We start from the raw sequence: 19,755 nt of genomic DNA, 5'->3' as shown, positions 1-19,755 counted from the left end.
ATAATCGATCTCAATGTTAATGGATTCCTAGAGGTCAGATAGAACTCATGGAATCTGACCCTTGTTCTAGAGAATCTATACATCCCCTCTTACGCTGATTTACATCAAAACACAATAAGCCCAACGATACCATGTCCTTCAACATATACAGTACGTCCGAACTTACGACGGAGGTTTAATTTAAAACAAGGATCTATAGGAATGTTCTATGATCTTCGCTCTATACCTACCAGAAGACGAAGAAGATCAAAACATTCAAACGTCCTTCAGAACGCCATCGGCGATGACCGGCGGACCCAATTAGGCACACGATTTGATTCTAATTAGCCTAATTCTGTGCAGCAAGAAACCTCCAAATTGGATATTAATTTCTTCGCCAGCTATTTTTCATTGCGGTCGATTAGCTCTACACTAGATGAGGTTCTAGTTTTGATCGTGCTGCTGCTGCGTGTGTTATCTTATTCAAAGCCCCGTGCCAAGAACGACCCGCCACAGTGTGCGCGTGCGCCGGGATGCGGTAAGCTCCGTTCGCAAGTCCAAGTTTCCCACCAAGAGCGGGCGGGCGTTATCGCGTTCTAAGCATCAAAACAGCGTACTCGCAAGATCATTTGTCAGCACTGATGGTAGTGGGGGCTTTGAGTTATGACACAAGAGCACGCTGGTGGCCCCTCTCAAAAGATCCCCCAATGACCATGGAGTTGAGCAGAAGGTTCCTTGGTTTGTGCATCGTAAATTTGGCGTAAGCAAACCTTCCCCCGGGACAGATTGGTCCGTTGACCCGCTCCACTGCTGATCCGCAATTAAAGTGTGGTTGTACTGCGCCGTACATTTTGGTTGGGGGCTAAATCGGTTGCGCGTGTCACTGAAGAACAGCAGCACTACTACGGCAACAAGAACTGGCAAAGATTTGCGCGAAAACTCCCCCGGCCGCGGGAATGCTCAGGATCAGGAAGCGAACCGTAGCAGTAGTGTAGAAGCTTACTCCATTACTCCAGGGCAAGGAAGATTAATCATCTCCTTAGTTGTGGTGGCTTTGGATCCGGCATCGGCTTTCGGCAAGCACACACGAACCCCTCCAAAGCCCCGAATCGAACTTCGGCGCGATCGCTTTACATTGGAGAATTGGGCTGCGCTTAGGTAGGCTTTTGGTGGGTGGTGAAGTGGTGGTACCAAACACATTGTGCGCTCGCGGACGCCAAACCGGCGCATTCTGGTTTTTCCAGCTCGCGCGACAAACCCCGAACGACCAACTGGGCGGCCGACCGGTCCAATATATAAATACGAGCCACCGGAGGCTGCGATCGGTTAGTCTCTCTGCTCACCTGTACGGGGCGCACATGCGTAACACAATCACTCACACACACACACATCGGCAGTAGTGTACACCGAGAGTGAGCGGAATCCTCTTGCACGTCACGGAGGTGTTCCCTGCGGTGTATTTTAGGTAGCGGTAGTGTGTGATCGTGATTTTGAGTTCAAACAAAGTGTTGAAAGTTCAAAACAAACTACCCCGCGGAACACGGTGCGGTGGGACATCTTCGGTGTCTCGTCCGGTTAGCGCGCAAGGTTTGAGAGTAAAACAAGACTCGCTGTGCAGCAGTGAATTTAGAAAGAGAGACTTTTGTGAGAAAAAAAGTGTTTTAAGTGCAAATATACAGAGACCCCGCGACCATAAGCTTATAATCGTAACGAACTGGATTGGGGTCACCGTACGTAATGCGCAAAGCAAAACAGCAGCAAACAATGGCAGTGACGACGAACAGCCGTAGTAGTAGTAGCAGCAGTGTCGTGTTCCCAGGTGTTTTAGTAGCAGTGTAAGTGGTAGCAGCAGGTGGCGTACGATTGATGCCGAAGCTTCGACATTGATGATGGCGATTGGCGAGATGAACGGTTTGGGAAGAAGTGGGGGGGATTTAAGCGAGGGTCTCGGGCAGGGCTGTGTGCTACGTGCGCGTTCCGAATTGGAGTCAAGTTCGGGCGTGTGTGGCGTGTGCTGTGCGTACGCGCACGTGTACCTCATGAGCGGCGTTTTTTGAATGATCGTGCTCGGGCGCATTTGACCATGATCTGTGCCGTGTGATCTTGTGATGGGTACTAACTGGGCGGCACGTGTGTTTTGGGATGGATTTGTGAATGGGTCAGTCGGGTGAATTAGACAGCAAAATTATTGGATATTATGGAGTGGGACATTCGTGCTTTGAAGTTGGGCTTTACAATGAAGAATTCGTCTGAAGTTAGCATTGGAATATCAGGTTTTTTTTTCTAATAACTCCTCTGCAATGGAATGGCAAATCGCGGTATTATGCATCAGTGCATATGAAGCTTTTATTAACCACACAAACCCATTCTAGCGTGAATCCAAACGCCAAACGTCCGCAAACAAAACTTCAATGCGTCCAAAAGAGTAACTTCAATGCGCCATAAACTAAAAACCCTCGCCGCCGAATTAATATACCCTCCTTTCCATTTACGGACGTGGATCCGGTTGAGGAGTGTTTGCCTTTCACCAGCAGTGTTGATTGGGTACCGGAGGAGAGTACACAAACCCACAAACTGCACAGTATGGGAAATGTTCGGCAAAAGAGCGGGGAAATCCCTGTCGTAAATGCCTCCGGGGATAATAAGCAACACGCTTAAGCTTAATTGCGCATAGAAGAGCACATTGAGTTCAGATGCCTAAAGAACTTCGTTGGGATATAGGATAGAATGCGCGTGTGTGCCTGTCTGCAATTAACCTCACTCGTTTTAGCGATCACAGAGCATCTCCGTTGGCGTCTACTATGTTGTTTTAGTCGCGCATGCCACCAAGCGTTTGCCCCGGAGCGTAGAAGTAAACAAATCAATTACGTCCGCGTTGTGCAATCGGTGGATGAAAACAGTAAGCCACCGCCGTCGCCGACCGCTCAACCCGCTCAAGTTCTTGATGGACATCATGCAAACGCGATGACACATTCCTTCAGCTGTCGGAGTCTGTGGTCTAGTCTGTGCACAATCCAGCAGAATTAGATGGATTAGCTCCTCGATATTTCAGCTCCGTATGTGTGTCAGGTTCAGGGTCCCAAACATGACGGTGGGAAGCGCTTTGTCACCTTGTGCAAGGTTTAGTGCGACAATCCGAACCCAATGTTATGCAAACAGATCAACTCAAACTGGGTGTAAGCAGACGGTAATCGATGGCATGTTTTGTGATTTATTCAATTACTAGCATCACCTCCCCTTCATTCTACTCGATTCTGTCGGGTCATTAATCATAGCCGAAGGAAGAAATGTCATGGTTAGGTGTCGGCGGTAATCGGCTCAATGCGAGCACCAATGCTGCGACCGGTTCGGTATCGGAACCGATAATCAATAATTGCCGAATGGGATAATTGCAAATGATTGGATTTTTTTTGGAACTCCGATTGGATTTTCCAAGGTGTTTATTGGATATTTTTTAAAATTAATTTTGTGTGTGCTCATGTCAAATTATACATCTATACAATGTTGTGAAGTATCACGGGAAAAGATTGCCACCTTCATGATCACCAAGAAGTAAAAAGCAACACAACACCTCGAATATGAAGAGTGTTGCGAATAAATTAAAAATCAATAAATAATAAATTAACCCACATCGAACATGACTGGCTCATGCATAAGCATCGATTTAAATCAAGTTGAAAAAAAAACCAGAACACCTGGTGCGAATGGTGAATAGACAAATCAACTCAACATTTTGCCTGGGGCGGTAAAATTATTAATGGCTCCCGGCGCATATAAAGCTCAGGCTGTGTTACCGTGCAGTAGGATAGTAGCATACAGCTCCTCTGCTTCCATTCGGTAAATACCAATAAAAATACACCACCAATCAACCGAAACAGGTTTGGAACACTTACCTTGTGCGGGTGAGATGAGGTTGCACTCTGTCGCTAAAGCAGGTTCGCATTTCGAAGGTGAAATGCATGTAAATCATAAAATGTGTTTAATGGATGTGCATTATCTCGCGACATGCAACCACGACCTGTGGTTTGGTATGCTTGAAAAGGAATTTTTTGCAATGTTTCACCACTGTTTTTTTCTGGAATATGCGTTAACTTGTTCATTATGCAATGAGATGTTTAAGCAGCTTGTTTATGCGAAAACAAAATCGCAATAAACAAACGGTCATAAATTAATAAAGTATGATCGCGCTTAAACATGTTTATTACAAAGCCATTAAAACAGAACGCTGCGCCACATCATTAAAACATAACAACATCCTAATTAAATCCACTCTCGATCTCATCATAATAATGCGAAATCCTCCTGTCCCGGCGGCGATCCGGCAGTGAGCTTTTGGCACGTTCAATTATCGATTTTTCAACGCTTTACGTCCGCTAATTAACACCCTCCCAGGTGACCTACTGAGTGGAAAGATTTGGGGTAACTTCAATAAAAACACACACACCGGACACTGAATGTCGATCGAGAGCTACCTGTTGCATCATCTCCGAATGATCATAAACACGCGTACGATCGTGATCACGAATTGAATGAGATCTTACATAAACCGACAAGCAGCGGGAGGATGTTAATGTACTCTGCTCGTGTCTAATTAGGCGTACTAAGAAGGTACTAGACTAGATGATCGTGATTTGTGCCGGAAGTGTGTCTGTGTATGTGTATAATTTTGTTTTGTGTGATCTTTTTCATGTAGACAACATCCTGCATGCTAAGACTTAATCGTCAGAAGATTCAGAAGAACAACACTTCAGAAGATTCGATCTTATGTATACCCTGTTGTCCAGTGTTAGATGTTCAGTATCTCTTAAAGAATCATTAATTCTTGGCGAATAAAAAGTAACTTCGCTAATTATGCCATCACAAGCTACTGAATGTCACTCGTCCAACGTAGACAACCTTGCCTGGAGCTCTTCAATTGTTGCTGTGATGGCATTAGTGACAGACTGTACAACAGCCAGAGACAAAACCCATTAGCAGCAGTAGCGTGTCTTGCGAACGATCAATCAATGACACTTGCACTAGATGACTGCAACCGCATCTTTATGCAGTAATTTAATTTAGAAAGGGGCTATGTACCACTCATCACCTGTCCAACCTGCTATCTGACACAATTGCAACGCGCGGTGCCTTATCTGTCGGCTGTAGTTTAGCTCCAGCAGGATGAAGGCTTCACAGACCTGATCGGCACCTGTTACCACGCACCCAACTGAAGGCTCCGGCTAAATACAGGGAGCAGAAAACGTTTAGCTTGTTGATTTGGTTTGTAAATTTCTATTGACCGATACGACGCGCATGCAAATTGTGCGGCGTCCCGGTGTGTAGGATGGCGTTTACAACTCTCGTCGGGCGGTAGGTTTTGATAGGCTCCAATCCAACCTCGTTCAAGTCCACCCCAGCCTACATTACGCCTGAGTTACGATCAATTTAAGAGAGGGTCGTAAAATTTAATTTACTTCCCCTCGGGGGCGCGCGGACCATTTGGGAGGGGATTATTCAATTGCCCTACCTCCCACACCGTCCACCCAGCAACCTCAATCAGTCTAGATCGATAATTGATCAGCTGAGAGCCGACATCGTTTAGAGTAGCGCGCAGGTGGCAATTAACGCGCTTGTCCAAGAACCGTTCCGACAAGGCGGTTCTGTTTGTTTTTCCTACACATTTTAGAAAGGGTTCGCGGAACACGCACAGGGCTTAATCTCGTCAACCTGTCGATCTGCATATTTTGTGCTAACTTCCCCATCCTTCATTCCACTGAACAGTTTCTCCCTGCTGGCACTGCTGACACCGGCAGCCGAGGGCAAGTTTGCGCGACGCTTTCCGTCCGACTTTCGGTTCGGCGTTGGCAGCTCGGCGTACCAGATCGAGGGCGGCTGGAATGCGAGCGGCAAGGGCGAATCGATCTGGGACCGGATGACGCACCAGCATCCGGAAAAGATTGCCGATGGAAGCAACGGTGACATTAGCTCGGATAGCTACAATAATGTAAGTTTTGCGGCCTTCCAAAAAATGCCCTCTAAAATCACGAGACCACGTGCAAAATCTGTTTTTTTCCAGTGGCGCCGAGATGTGCAGATGGTTCGCGAGCTCGGTGTGGATGTGTATCGGTTCTCGCTCTCCTGGCCGCGCATCATGCCGACCGGGTTTCTGAACAGTGTCAGCAAGGCGGGCATCACCTACTACAGCAACCTGATCGACGAGCTGCTCAGGTACAACATTACCCCGATGGTGACGCTGTACCATTGGGATCTGCCGCAGCGCTTCCAGGAGCTGGGCGGCTGGACGAATCCCGAGCTGATCGGGTACTTCCACGACTACGCGAAGGTGGCGTTCGAGCAGTTTGGCGATCGGGTCAAGATCTGGACGACGATCAACGAGCCGTGGCACGTGTGCGAGCACGGCTACGGCGTAGACTTTATGGCGCCGGCCCTCGACTACCCGGGCATTGCGGCGTACCTGTGCGGGCACAATCTGCTGAAGGCGCACGCGGAAGCGGTGCACATGTACCGGCGCATCTTCCAGCCGAAGCAGCAGGGCAAGATCGGTATCACGCTGGACACGTCCTGGCCGGAACCGGCCACCAACAGCGAGGACGATCGGGAGGCATCGGAGCTGGCGGCCCAATTCTATGTAAGTACCTTCTAATCAAAAACAAAACCAGAACAGTGTGGCTTACGCGGCCCTTTTTATCTCCCAACCTCTACCAGCTCGGTTGGTTCGGACATCCCATCTTTGCGGAGGCGGGCAACTATCCGCGCGTCATGATCGATCGGATTGCGGCGATGAGCCGCCAGCAGGGCTACACCAAATCGCGCCTGCCCACCTTCACCAAGGAGGAGATCGACCGCATCAAGGGTACGGCCGACTTCTTCGGCATCAACTCGTACACGAGCGTGCTGGTGCGCAAGAACGATCGCAACAACACGGCCAACTTCCCGGTGCCGTCCTTCAACCACGACATGGGCGTCGTGGAGTCGGCCGACCCGGACTGGCCAAAGAGCGGATCCGTCTGGTTGCATGTGAGTATCGGCTGGCGGGTGTTTTGCATTAGACGGCGTGATTTCAATGCCCGGTGAAGGCCCACACGTTTGCGCGATTAATGGTCGCAATTTACAACTTGTGACGCTGCTTGTGACATTGTTTGCTGCTCAGTGTCATGTTGGATGGACGCTGGTGTCACATACCGATCACATCATCTAACACCTTCTCTTTCCTCTCTTCCCCACTCTCATGCGGGTAGGTTGTGCCGTCCGGTATGAACAAGCTGCTGAAGTGGATTCGGCGCGAGTACAACAATCCGACGGTGTACATCACGGAGAACGGTGTGAGCGATCTCGGTGGTACGAACGACGTGAAGCGCATCGATTACTTCAACTCCTACCTGCAGGCGGTGCTGGATGCGCTCGAGGACGGCTGCAACATACAGATGTACATTGCCTGGTCGCTGATGGATAGCTACGAGTGGAAGGCTGGCTTCACGTAAGTTAAACCTCCATCCATCTAATTGCAATTCTAAAACTGAAAACTTTTTCGGTCTTACTTGCAGTGAAAAGTTCGGCCTGTACCATGTCGACTTTACCAGCCCGAACCGGACGCGCACACCGAAAGCGTCCGCCAAGGTGTACGCCAACATCGTCCGCACGCACGAGATCGATTGGAGCTTCCGGCCGACGCCGGAGGTGTTCATTCTGCCCCCGTCCCCGTACCAGTCGGGCAGCAACCGGTTGAGCATTACCGTCCCGTTGGTGTGCCTGCTGGTCGCCACGATGGGTGCGCTAGTCAAAGCACTGTGCTGCTGAAACCCGGCCCGGCCTGCCAAGCGCCCAGCTATCGAGATCTCCCGGATTTACTGAAGCCGTGTACTTGTACTTGTTGTAAGAGATTTATTTATGACCCACCTCCCTGCGTGTGCCGTGTGAGATAGTTAGGCTAAGGTGTAAGAAAGAGAAAGAGAGAGAGAGAGAAAAAAACTATTTGATAACGAAAATGTGCCGATGCCAATAAAAAGACGTTAAAGTATTATACAGAAACTCAGCTGAAGGCGCACGCCTTCTTATCGCTAACGTCACTGGGTGCAACTGTGTTACTGTGGAAAGGATGCGGGGGAGAGAAAGGGAAGGTGTGTTTTAATTATTCAAGCAGCCAACGTTGACAAATTGGAGTTTGAGATACGGTATCGGGCACACGGTGACGTGGTAGCATCGCGGCCTCTACTAAGATCCACTCAGCAAGCAAGCGCATCAGTCATTTTTTTCTTTTTTTGCTTCATGTTCTTGATAACGATTACCTAACAAAACGGTTCCGATGTGCTATGACGGAGGGGAGATACAGCGACCGATCGGTTATCCGTGTTTGTTTATAAAAATCGCGAGACTTCCAGTAGCAGATTGCAATCGCAGCTGGAAGTAGCAACCCAGAAGGCCCGCGTTGTTCCTTAGCAAGATGAGACGAATTGGGGTCGAGAGAATGCTGCTGCTGCTGCTGCTGGCGTGCGTAATCGATTGGATTTGTTTACCAAAAACAGTGGCAAAAACCCTGCATTTTCCGCAGTAAACTGAGGTTTGTTTTAATTTTACTTACAGCAGCAGCAGCACCCTGTTGGTGGCGTTTGGTGAGCGTCAATTCCCGGCCAACTTTCAGTTCGGTGTCGCTACCTCTTCCTACCAGATCGAGGGTGGCTGGGACGAGGACGGCAAGGGTGAATCGATCTGGGACCGGCTAACGCACGAAAAGCCGCACAAGATTGCGGACCAATCGAGCGGTGATGTGGCGTGCGATAGTTACCATCAGGTGAGTGAGAACGAACTGCCGATGACACTGTGAACATGATTGCGGGGGTTCATTTCCAGTGGCAACGTGATGTGGAGATGGTACGTGAGCTTGGCGTCGACTTTTACCGCTTCTCGATCGCCTGGTCGCGCATCATGCCTACTGGGATTAGCAACGAGGTGAACCGGAAAGGCATCGAGTACTACAGCAATCTGATCGATGAGCTGCTGAAGTACAACATTACCCCGATGGTGACGCTGTTTCATTGGGATCTGCCCCAGCGGTTGCAGGATATGGGCGGATGGACGAACCGGGAGATTGTGGAGTACTTCCGGGAGTATGCGCGGGTAGCGTTCGAGCAGTTTGGCGATCGGGTTAAGTTCTGGGCTACGTTCAACGAACCGAAGCAACCGTGCAAGGAGTCGTACGAGCAGGACGCGATGGCACCGGGGTTAGAGTTCCCGGGGGTGTACAGCTATCTCTGTACGCATCACGTGCTGCTAGCCCACGCTGAGGCGGTCGATGTGTATAGAACGTTCTTCCAGGAGACGCAACAGGGTGAGTAGAAGGAGGGAGGACAATAGATGCAGAGGTTTTCATTTGGGGAATTTCTGCGGATAGGTGTGATTGGAATGGTTGTGGACTCGGCCTGGCATGAGCCCAATTCTGAGGATGACTACGAGGCTGCAGAACGGGCAATGCAGTTCAATGTGAGTAGTATACAGGCCCCGAATGATGCATTGCATAATGTACTAACGGAGATCTTTCGCCACGTTATCTTCAGATCGGTATCTATATGCACCCGATCTATCACGGAAACTATCCGCCAGCGATGATTGAGCGCATTGCCAAGCTGAGCGCCGAGCAGGGCTACCACAAGTCCCGGCTGCCCGCATTCACGCAGGAGGAGATCGATAAGATCAAGGGATCGAGCGACTACTTCGGCTTTAACGCTTACACCACCCGGCTGGTAACGGCAAACGGTGCAGACAATCTGGCCAACTTTCCCGAACCATCCTTCGATCACGATCGCGACGTGGTGGAGTACATCGACCCAAGCTGGCCTTCTTCTGCCTCACCCTGGCTGAAGGTGTATCCGAAAGGGTTGTACAGTGTGCTGAAGTGGATACGCGATGAGTACAACAACCCACCAGTTTGGATAACGGAAAATGGTGTTAGTGATGTGGATGGGACGTACGATCTGCAGCGTGTGGAGTACTTTAACACCTACCTGGACGCGGTGCTGGATGCGATCGATGAGGGGTGTGATGTGCGCGGCTACACCGCCTGGTCGCTGATGGATAACTTCGAGTGGCGTGCGGGCTATTCGCAACGCTTCGGCCTTTACTACGTGGACTTTAACGATCCAGCGCGTCCCCGGTACGCAAAAACGTCTGCCAAAGTGTACGCCAACATCGTGAAGACGCGCTCGATTGATGCGGACTATCTGCCCGAGCCAGATGTGTTGATTCCGGGAGATCATTAGCAAAAGGTCGTCTAATAATTGGTTGTAGCGAGACGTAAAGGTGCATTAGGTACAGCAATTAATGTAATAAACTGCAACAAAATTTAAATTCTAGCTGTGTCGTACGTCCATCCTTTAGCTATCATTGCACAATCAGCAGATGCATTCGAACTTTCTCGTAACTCATCGTATCTTGTCCATCAAGGCAGCGATAGATCCATTGTCCTATTAAGCATATCACCCCGCATAGATGCGTCTTCTTATCTATAGTTTCCACGGGGATTGTACGACTTCATTATAACCGATTGGCAATGGTGCCCGTGTGCGAGACACCCCTCCGAGATAGGATCCGACCGGTTTCGGCACAGGGGTTCTCCATTGATGGTAGCTTTATTGATTGAACTGGTCAGTACCTGTGCGATAATAGCGCGGCTGTGAAGATAAAGGCCGAAGCCCTCTATGGCCGGAGAGATACTAATATGAGATAATGGGCGTATCTTTTGTCTTGGAGGGGGGTACCGAGCTATTATTGGGTTGTGCGAGGGGATTACGCTGATATGATAGGCGACGACGGCTCCGTTACGTGGGGCAAGGCAGAGGTGGTTTTAATAAAGCGATGTAGCTACCAGTTGGTATTGGTCAGTCTGACTGTGAGGCCAGCATGAAACACATCTGCACGGTGTAAGTGGGTTGAGCTCTTATTTCGTTACTCCGTGTGTTTACTATCTTTGTTGTATTCCTGGTACAGTGTGCTACTACTAACGACTGCTGTCTGCGGACAGCGTCGGTTTGCGGACGACTTCAAGTTTGGCGTTGGTACCTCTTCCTACCAGATCGAGGGTGCCTGGAACGAGGATGGCAAGGGTGAATCGATTTGGGACCGGCTAACGCACGAAAGTCCCGAGAAGATTCTCGATCAAAGCAATGGAGACATCGCTGCAGATAGTTATCACTTGGTAAGCCACGGTTGATCCATTGTTACGGTGATGCTCACTCAGAGAAACGCTACCTCCGACAGTATAAGCGTGATGTGGAGATGGTGAAGGAACTTGGCGTGGATATCTATCGGTTCTCGATCGCCTGGACCCGCATCATGCCGACCGGCATTGCGAACGAGATCAACGAGCACGGCATTGCCTACTACAACAACCTGATTGATGAGCTGCTCAGCCATGGCATCACGCCCATGGTGACGCTCTATCATTGGGATCTACCTCAGCGGCTGCAGGAGATGGGCGGCTGGACGAATGAGCTGATCGTGGATCACTTTACGGAGTATGCGCGTGTTATGTTCGAGCGGTACGGCGATCGTGTCAAAACGTGGACCACCTTCAACGAGCCGTGGCAGACGTGCGAAAATTCCTACAGCAACGATGCGATGTCACCGGGATACAACTTCCCCGGCATTCCGGCCTACCACTGTGCGCACAATCTGCTGAAGGCGCACGCCGAAGCGGTACATCTGTACCGGAATGTGTTCCAACCGGTGCAGCAGGGTATGATTGGTATTACGCTCGATTCGAGCTGGTCCGAACCGGCCACGGATGCGGAGGAAGATGTCCGCGCGGCTGAGCGTTCGCTACGTTTCAATGTAAGTGTCATTGGGACTAGGAGTTGGTTAGCAGTTGTTGCTTTTTTTTGCTAATTTCACATTTTAACACAATTCGTATAGCTTGGATGGTTCGCCAACCCAATCTTCTCGGAAGCCGGTGACTACCGGCAGGAGATGCGCGAAACCATTGCCAACCTGAGCGCGGCACAGGGTTTTCCGACGTCTCGATTGCCTGCCTTCACGCCGGAAGAGATCGTGCGCATCCGCGGCACATCGGACTACTTCGGCCTCAACACGTACGGTAGCTCGATGGTGAAAGCGAACGATGGTGTGTACGATCCGGCTGATACGCCTTCGCACGGGCACGACACGAACGTGATTGGGTTCCGCGATCCGAGCTGGCCGACGGCAGCCTCTCCGTGGTTAAACATCGTCCCGTGGGGAATGCGCAAGCTGCTCAACTGGATCCGGATGGAGTACAACAACCCGCCGCTGTGGATCACGGAGAACGGGGTGAGTGATTTCGGTGGCACGATGGACGATATGCGCATCGACTATCTCAACACCTATCTGGACGCGGTGCTGGATGCGATCGACGATGGGTGCGATGTGCGGGGCTATATCGCCTGGTCGCTGATGGATAACTACGAATGGCGGGCGGGATATGTGTAAGTGTTTCCATGTTTGCTGAACCATTTTGGAGATTGCTCTACCCTTACGTCATATATCTCTTCTTCCTCCAAAAATAGTGAAAAGTTTGGCTTTTACTACGTTGATTTCGAAAGCCCAGAACGTACGCGGTATGCGAAGGCATCGTCCAAGGTGCTGACGAATATTGTGAGGACGCGCCAGATCGATTACGATTATCGTCCCCAGCCGGACGTTTTCATTCCTCCCCCGACGCAGGGAAAGCTGTAAGAAGTGATTAGGAACGTGTGCTGAGTTGTTTGGAATAAAGGAAATGATTGATTGTGTATTATAATTATTGATGTACTTATTACGTTGTCTTGAACTTATTGAGAAGACTAATCTACAAATGGAGATCTCACATATATTGCCCTTGTCCAATGCATAATGAGTAAGCTAGGAACCACAAAACGTAAAGGAATAAATACCTAAATACATTAGTCTTACCTCCAGCGAACTGCTATCGAGTTCCCTTTAAGTAACTTTTAAACTGATGATAATCTCAAGCCTTATCAAACTGTCTAGCACGTTCTGTGGCAGACAAGACCTCCCCATATCGTTTTACAGCTGCACATTATCATCCTTTTTCGGGTCCGACGCTTTCGGATCACAATTGAAAGCGAGATCCTATTATAAACACCGGTAATAGACCGGTAATGGATGATAGCATCTTGGGGTGGACAGGTATGATATGGTTGAGCCACCCCTCGAACTGAGCCACTCGGTCATTGGAAACGAATGGTTTATCAGTAGCAGTTCGAGAGGACGCATTGTTCAGTCTAACTTTGAAGGTTGCCACTGAAGGTGGTGTTTGTTGTGAAGATGCGGACGATCGTTTGTGTGGCGTTGCTGTGTATAAGGTATAAGGAAGAGCGTTGTATGCACTGGAGTCCTTACATTACTATAATCTCTTACACAATAGCACCCTGTCGCTGACACACGGACAGCGTCGGTTCCCTGAAGGGTTTAAGTTTGGCGTCGGTACATCGGCGTACCAGATCGAGGGAGGATGGAATGAGGACGGTAAGGGTGAATCGATTTGGGATCATTTGGTACACAACTATCCCGAGAAGATCGCTGACCGAACCAATGGAGATGTGGCCTGTGACAGCTACCATAATGTAGGTTAGAGTTAGAAGATTAACTGGAGAAGATCTTGAATAGTGTTTTCCGTGTGCTCTTATAGTGGCGCCGTGATGTGGAAATGATCCGAGAGCTCGGTGTCGATATCTATCGCTTCTCGCTTGCCTGGAGTCGCATACTCCCGACGGGCATCAGCAATCAGGTGAACGAGAAAGGTGTGGAATACTACAATAATCTTATCAACGAGCTGCTAAAGTATAACATCACACCGATGGTGACGCTGTTCCACTGGGACACACCGCAGCGGCTGCAGGAGATGGGAGGCTTTACGAACCGGCTTATAGTGGGCCATTTCCGCGAGTATGCAAGGATTGCGTTCGAGCGATTTGGCGATCGGGTAAAGATCTGGACAACGTTCAACGAGCCGCCGCAAACCTGCCGTCTTCCGTACGAATATGATGCGATGGCACCGGGGCTGGATTTCCCGGGAAGTTATACCTATCTGTGCACGCATCATTTGCTGCTGTCGCACGCCGAAGCGGTGGATCTGTACCGGAAGGAGTTTCAGCCGACGCAGGGAGGTCAGATCGGTATAACGGTGGACGGTTCGTGGGCTGAACCAGTGTCGGAGGATCAGCGGGAAGCATCGGACATCACGATGCAGTTTTTGGTAGGTAGAAGGATGTCTGAAGACGTCTCCAAACATTGATCATGTTCTTTTGTCATATGACGCTACAGTTTGGGATCTACATGCATCCGATCTATATCGGTAACTACCCGCAAATGATCATCGATCGCATTGGCAATCTGAGTATGCAGCAGGGCTTCAAGAAGTCCCGGCTGCCGGCCTTTACTGCGGAGGAGCTCACCAAGCTGAAAGGTTCGTCGGACTTTTTCGGCTACAACGGCTACACGACCAACCTGGTGTACATGAACGATGAGGCCAACACTGCCAACTTCCGCGTGCCATCGTTCGATCACGATCGTAATACGGTCGATTTCCAGGACGATCGCTGGCCATCGGCAGGTTCCCCCTGGTTGAAGGTGTACCCACGCGGTATGTACAACGTGCTAAGCTGGATCCGACGAGAGTATGGCAACCCTCCTGTGTGGGTTACGGAGAACGGTGTCAGTGATCTCGGTGGTACGCGGGATGTGGCTCGTGTGCAGTACTACAAGGATTATCTAAACGCCATCCTGGACGCGATCGATGATGGGTGCGATGTGCGAGGATACGTTGCGTGGAGCCTGATGGACAACTTCGAGTGGCGGGCAGGGCTGAGCGAGCGGTTCGGGCTGTACTACGTGAACTACAGCGATCCGGGGCTGACGCGGTACGCAAAATCGTCGGCCAGAGCGTTCGCTAACATTGTGCGCAATCGGTGGATCGATCCGGACGATATGCCCGAGCCGGAGTTGTACATACCGGGGCCCGGGGAAACGATTACCACGACTACGGTGCGGGCGGAAACTACCACGAAGCAGGGTGATGACGATGATGATGATGATACGGCGTCTGGGGTGTTAGTTTCGAAGCTGCTGATCATTGTTTCGTTTATGCTGTTTGTGTTGAATATGTAAAAGGGGTAAAAGAGTTAGTAAATGTTACTTAGAATGCAAAAATAATCACTTGCGGATGAGTTTGTGTTTGTGGGAGCAAGAGACATGAAAGAAATTGCGTTCAAACTCCAGGATGTTCCAAATTTATCTATTGCAGGGATTGACAACGTCCTGCGGCCCGTGAAAACGTTTTAAAATTTGGTTTACATATATTAAACATTATATGGAACTTTAACAAAATATGCTTGAGCAGAACAACTAAAAACATAACGAATATTATCTCCATAGAAGCCTACAATGTTTTAACTTTTTTTTACTTTTAAAAAGGAAAATAATGGATAATACGCAGACTTTTGGACAAGTTTAGCTCCCCTTTATTTGTTAATTTATATTTCCAATTTTGCTGTTTCAAAGAGAATATTTTAGTGCGAAAATATGGGAATCTGCTGGAGGTAATCCATGCATGGTGGTTTAGGCTTGAACATACATATGAGGATTGGAATGTGTTTACTAAAACAATTATTCGTCTTATTATTGTCAATTTACCTAAAAAAATTATTGGTCAGTACATTCTTGACGTCGTTTTGATCAATGTTACTTTTTGACGACAATTTTTGTATAAGTGTTTATGGTTGTTTTAGGCACATCTTGTCCGTTTGGAATATCTGAATGAATGTTAAGTTAATTAATGATGATTGTTTAGCTAATTATAAAGTGAAAATAATTCTAATTTTAATCTCATTGGTTGATATTTATAGTACAAAATAAGAGTTTGCATAATTGGCACAACATTGATATGAGAATGAGAATCTTTGAAAGTATTCAATCATGAAACGATTAGCTTTCTGAAATATAAGCAAAATTACTTCTCACTTGGCGGTAATTATGTTAGAACGTATTTTCCATTGCTTTCATTTCGGAAGTTGTATCAAAATGTTGAATCCAGTTTTTCTAATTAATCTGAATGCAGCTAGAGAGCCTAAGTCAGTTTATGAAAGTGCAAACAAATTAACAAAATTTGACACTACTTTTAGATGTTTGATACTAGTTTGTATTAAAAATTTAGTATTTGTTCAATAGCTTGAATAGCGTTTTGTTAGCCTACCACAAAGTACCGCAGATCCACGAATTCCTTGTTCTAATTATATAGCTGTGCGAGAGACATATCGAGCCTTGTAAACAATATTTTTTTATATCTTAATCAACCTAGCAAGTCTATCGCTAGTGAGTTTCAACTCTGGACTAACTTAAACTCCTCCTTAAAACCTATCGCTCTGATACTCCAAAATGTTATCTTGGAGCGGATGCTCCACTACGGGTAGATCCTGGTGATCGCTGGTGCGACAGGAAGTAAACATCTGCTTTGCTTCCGTTTATCACGAACTACACGCCTTTAATCTAGCAACTTTTATTGACAAGTTTGACGACCCCTGCTCTAATCTTTGGGACAAAACGCAAACGTTCTACTTTTATTTGAGGGTACATTTTAATCGACCTATTAACCTATTTTGAAATTAGTACACTCACACACACACACACACGCGCACAGACCCGCACGAAATCGTTCATTCACATGCGGCAGCTTCTTGCGACCAACATTTAAAAAATGCAAATCCATCTTATCTGCCACTAGACTAATCGCCTTTATACATCCCATGCCTAATCAGTAGTATGATTCAACACTCTCAACAAGCCATGTAAGACACATCAGCTTCAGGTTCCTGGGTGGGATCAGCTTTTTGTTGCCATTGCTTCTTATATGCTGTGCGCGCAATCGCAAAAGATTTAGCAGAGCCGCAACATTTCACTGCCACTGATAGTGAAACCGGCCCGATAAGACGATGCGCAGCTCCAAAGCTCAACCGGCGCTTCAGTCTGTTGTGAAGATTCTACCGGTACGGTTTTATGTTAGGTCGTCGTAATGCGAAGTAGTGTGGTGGCTTTAGCGTTCGCTGCGTTCGGTAAGCGCGGTTTATTGTTTGATAGCGCTACGATAATGGCAAAGTGTTGTTTACCTTTACCTACCGGGGGGGTTTTGCTCAATTTTTCTTACGCAGGTTTGCTACTGGTGACAGGTGCCATTGGCCAAGATGAAATAACGCGACGCTTCCCGGACGGGTTCGAGTTTGGGGTCGGTACTTCGGCGTACCAGATCGAGGGTGGCTGGAACGAGGACGGCAAGGGTGAATCGATCTGGGACCATCTGTCGCACACCGTGCCGTCGAAGATTGTGGACGGCTCTACGGGCGATGTGGCGTGCGATAGCTACCACCAGTGGAAGCGGGACGTGGAAATGGTGAACGAACTGGGCGTACAGTACTATCGGTTTTCGATCTCGTGGCCGCGCCTCATGCCGACCGGATTGAGCAATAGCGTGAACGAGAAGGGAATAGAGTACTACAACAAGCTAATAGACGAGCTGTTGTGGAATGGCATAAAGCCGATGGTGACCCTGTACCACTGGGATTTGCCCCAGCGGTTGCAGGAGCTCGGTGGATGGTTGAACCCGGCGATTGTGGAGTACTTCCGGGAGTATGTGCGCGTTGCGTTCAGCCGCTTTGGCGATCGGGTGAAGCTCTGGACGACGATCAACGAGCCGTGGCATATTTGCGAGAATGGGTACGGTAGGGAGGAGATGGCACCGGGGTACGATTTCCCGGGCGTGCCGGCGTACATGTGTGGCCACCACATACTGCTAGCGCACGGGGAAGCTGTCCGGCTGTATCGAAGCACGTTTGAGAGCGTTCAGCAGGGCAAGATCGGCATTTCACTGGACGCACGGTGGCCCGAACCGGCCCACATCCTGTCGGAAGATGACCGGGAAGCGTCCGACTGGCAGCTACAGTTTCATGTGAGTGTTGTTGCAAAAAGCAAACCAACGTGTCGGTTATCAAGATGAGTGTTTGTGCTTGTATTGCAACAGCTTGGTTGGTTCGCGCATCCCATCTTCAGTGCTGAAGGTGACTACCCGTCCATCATGAAGGAGCGCATTGGAAATTTGAGCGAAGCGCAAGGCTTTCCGCAGTCTCGTTTGCCGGTATTTACCGCGCGGGAAATTAACTTGCTGCGCGGATCGTCCGACTTCTTCGCCCTGAACACGTACACGACCTCGCTGGTGTCGAAAAATGATGCCAACAACACGGCCGGCTATCCGGTACCGTCCTATCTGCACGACATGGGCGTCGTGGAGTCGGCCGATCCGGACTGGCCCGTAGCGGAGGAAACTTCCTGGATAAAGGTAGGCGAGAGAGGGACGACTTGGAGAGGACGTTTTGTAGATTCCCCCTGTATCTGACTACTGTTTCATTGCAGATAGTGCCCTTTGGATTGCACAAACTGCTGCTCTGGATCAAGGACAACTACAACAGCCCGGTGATCTACATCACGGAGAACGGGATCGGGTCCGGACCGGGCACGAAGGATCTGCAGCGTGTGCACTATCTCAATTTTTATCTCAACTCTGTGCTGGTCGCGATCGAGGATGGGTGTGACGTGCGGCTGTACGTGGCGTGGAGCTTGATGGACAATTTTGAGTGGCGCGATGGATACACGTGAGCTTATTAGCACGGAAAAGTGTCCAACAATTCATACAGATAATCCTTTCCCTCTGTCTCTCCCTCCATCCGTAGACAAAAGTTTGGCCTGTACTACGTTGATTTTGACGATCCGGCGCGCACCCGGTACGGCAAAGTGTCTTCGAAAGTGTTTGCACGCATTGTGAAAACGCGTACGATCGATTTTAACTATCAACCCGAACCCGATGTGCTTTTGACTGGCATTAAAGCGAATGGAACTGCTGTGCTGCCGAACGTGGTCGTGTTTGCCTCGACAGCCCTGCTGATGGTTGTTGGGCGACGGATTTACGCGACGTTTGGTTAGGGTGATTGCTGTGAAAAGCGTGCTGCTAGGGCTGGGGTTCGTTTGTTTGTAGTGGAAAGTACTTTTTACTTGATTGTTAAAGTATCATTTAGTGTGTTGATTGGTGGGAGCTATATAATAAAGGAAAGTCTTATAGATTTTGTAGAGTTTGTGTGTCTTTTACTCGTGAGACACTTTTTTTACTCCATAACATCTGTTATAAGTTTAATAAAAATTATAAGATTGTTTCAAGTGATTTTAATTCACGTTTCATCATCTTATTTTTTTGTCTAGAGCCATAGAATTACATGTAAGTGGGGCGCAGTACATGTTTCTTAATAATTCAAGCTGTTGCGCCTGAGGTTATGCAATGTGATGTTATATGCATGCATGCTTTTGGAGCTGTTCAGTGTATTCAAATTAGTTGAACTAGATCTGTACAGCAAAGAAGAAGCACATGATGAAAGCATTAGAATTTAAACAACAGACTTCAAAAAATGGTAGAATGAGGTAAACAACATTTATGTTAGTTGTGTGTCTTCAGCAAAGGAACTGGAGATTGTGGAGTGTCGTCGGTAAAGACATGCACCTGAAATCATCGAAAATGTGTGGAACATTCAATTCTGTATAATTAGTAAATCGTCTCAATGAGTGTCTAATTCAATGAGTATTTCATTACAGGTATGATATGGTGATAAAAAGTTTTTGGGAATTTTGTATGAATATGGCATCGGAACGGAACTGGTTCAAGGAACGTGGAACGTGCCATGGAACGTGAACCTGAGATAAAAAATAACCGTCTAT

At 48.5% G+C, this 19,755-nt stretch overlaps 5 protein-coding genes across 6 annotated transcripts; all 5 read left to right on the top strand.

Moving 5' to 3' along the window:
- Positions 1-1,289: 1,289 nt before the first annotated feature.
- On the top strand, positions 1,290-8,007 carry LOC120950697 (myrosinase 1-like). The gene is made up of 6 exons (XM_040368950.2): positions 1,290-1,814; positions 5,740-5,962; positions 6,035-6,607; positions 6,685-6,996; positions 7,218-7,456; positions 7,524-8,007. The coding sequence occupies exons 1-6, from the start codon at positions 1,717-1,719 to the stop codon at positions 7,774-7,776; spliced, it is 1,698 nt and encodes a 565-aa protein (XP_040224884.2). The 5' UTR covers positions 1,290-1,716; the 3' UTR covers positions 7,777-8,007.
- An 88-nt stretch (positions 8,008-8,095) lies between these two features.
- On the top strand, positions 8,096-10,325 carry LOC120950698 (myrosinase 1-like). 2 transcript variants are annotated; one of them, XM_049605118.1, is made up of 5 exons: positions 8,096-8,466; positions 8,563-8,767; positions 8,827-9,304; positions 9,368-9,456; positions 9,531-10,325. In XM_049605118.1, exons 1-5 carry the CDS (start codon positions 8,420-8,422, stop codon positions 10,230-10,232), a joined length of 1,521 nt encoding a protein of 506 aa, XP_049461075.1. In that variant the 5' UTR covers positions 8,096-8,419; the 3' UTR covers positions 10,233-10,325. The 2 variants fall into 2 exon arrangements, with proteins under 2 accessions (XP_049461075.1, XP_040224885.2); XM_040368951.2 differs by having other exon boundaries at positions 8,560-8,767.
- Positions 10,326-10,794: 469 nt separating this feature from the next.
- Positions 10,795-12,745, top strand: LOC120951725 (myrosinase 1-like). The gene is made up of 5 exons (XM_040370602.2): positions 10,795-10,892; positions 10,960-11,167; positions 11,230-11,802; positions 11,884-12,431; positions 12,513-12,745. The coding sequence occupies exons 1-5, from the start codon at positions 10,873-10,875 to the stop codon at positions 12,679-12,681; spliced, it is 1,518 nt and encodes a 505-aa protein (XP_040226536.2). The 5' UTR covers positions 10,795-10,872; the 3' UTR covers positions 12,682-12,745.
- A 415-nt stretch (positions 12,746-13,160) lies between these two features.
- LOC120951816 (myrosinase 1-like) lies at positions 13,161-15,159 on the top strand. The gene is made up of 4 exons (XM_049605117.1): positions 13,161-13,310; positions 13,373-13,571; positions 13,637-14,203; positions 14,272-15,159. Exons 1-4 carry the CDS (start codon positions 13,273-13,275, stop codon positions 15,112-15,114), a joined length of 1,647 nt encoding a protein of 548 aa, XP_049461074.1. The 5' UTR covers positions 13,161-13,272; the 3' UTR covers positions 15,115-15,159.
- A 1,787-nt stretch (positions 15,160-16,946) lies between these two features.
- Positions 16,947-19,116, top strand: LOC120951367 (myrosinase 1-like). Its single transcript, XM_040370040.2, has 5 exons — positions 16,947-17,054; positions 17,151-17,944; positions 18,017-18,331; positions 18,406-18,644; positions 18,723-19,116. The coding sequence occupies exons 1-5, from the start codon at positions 17,015-17,017 to the stop codon at positions 18,970-18,972; spliced, it is 1,638 nt and encodes a 545-aa protein (XP_040225974.2). The 5' UTR covers positions 16,947-17,014; the 3' UTR covers positions 18,973-19,116.
- Positions 19,117-19,755: the final 639 nt, after the last annotated feature.

This window comes from Anopheles coluzzii, chromosome 2 (assembly GCF_943734685.1).
Source record: "Anopheles coluzzii chromosome 2, AcolN3, whole genome shotgun sequence".
Classification (NCBI taxonomy): Eukaryota; Metazoa; Arthropoda; class Insecta; order Diptera; family Culicidae; genus Anopheles; species Anopheles coluzzii.
This window is presented reverse-complemented; position numbering and strand designations above follow the sequence as displayed.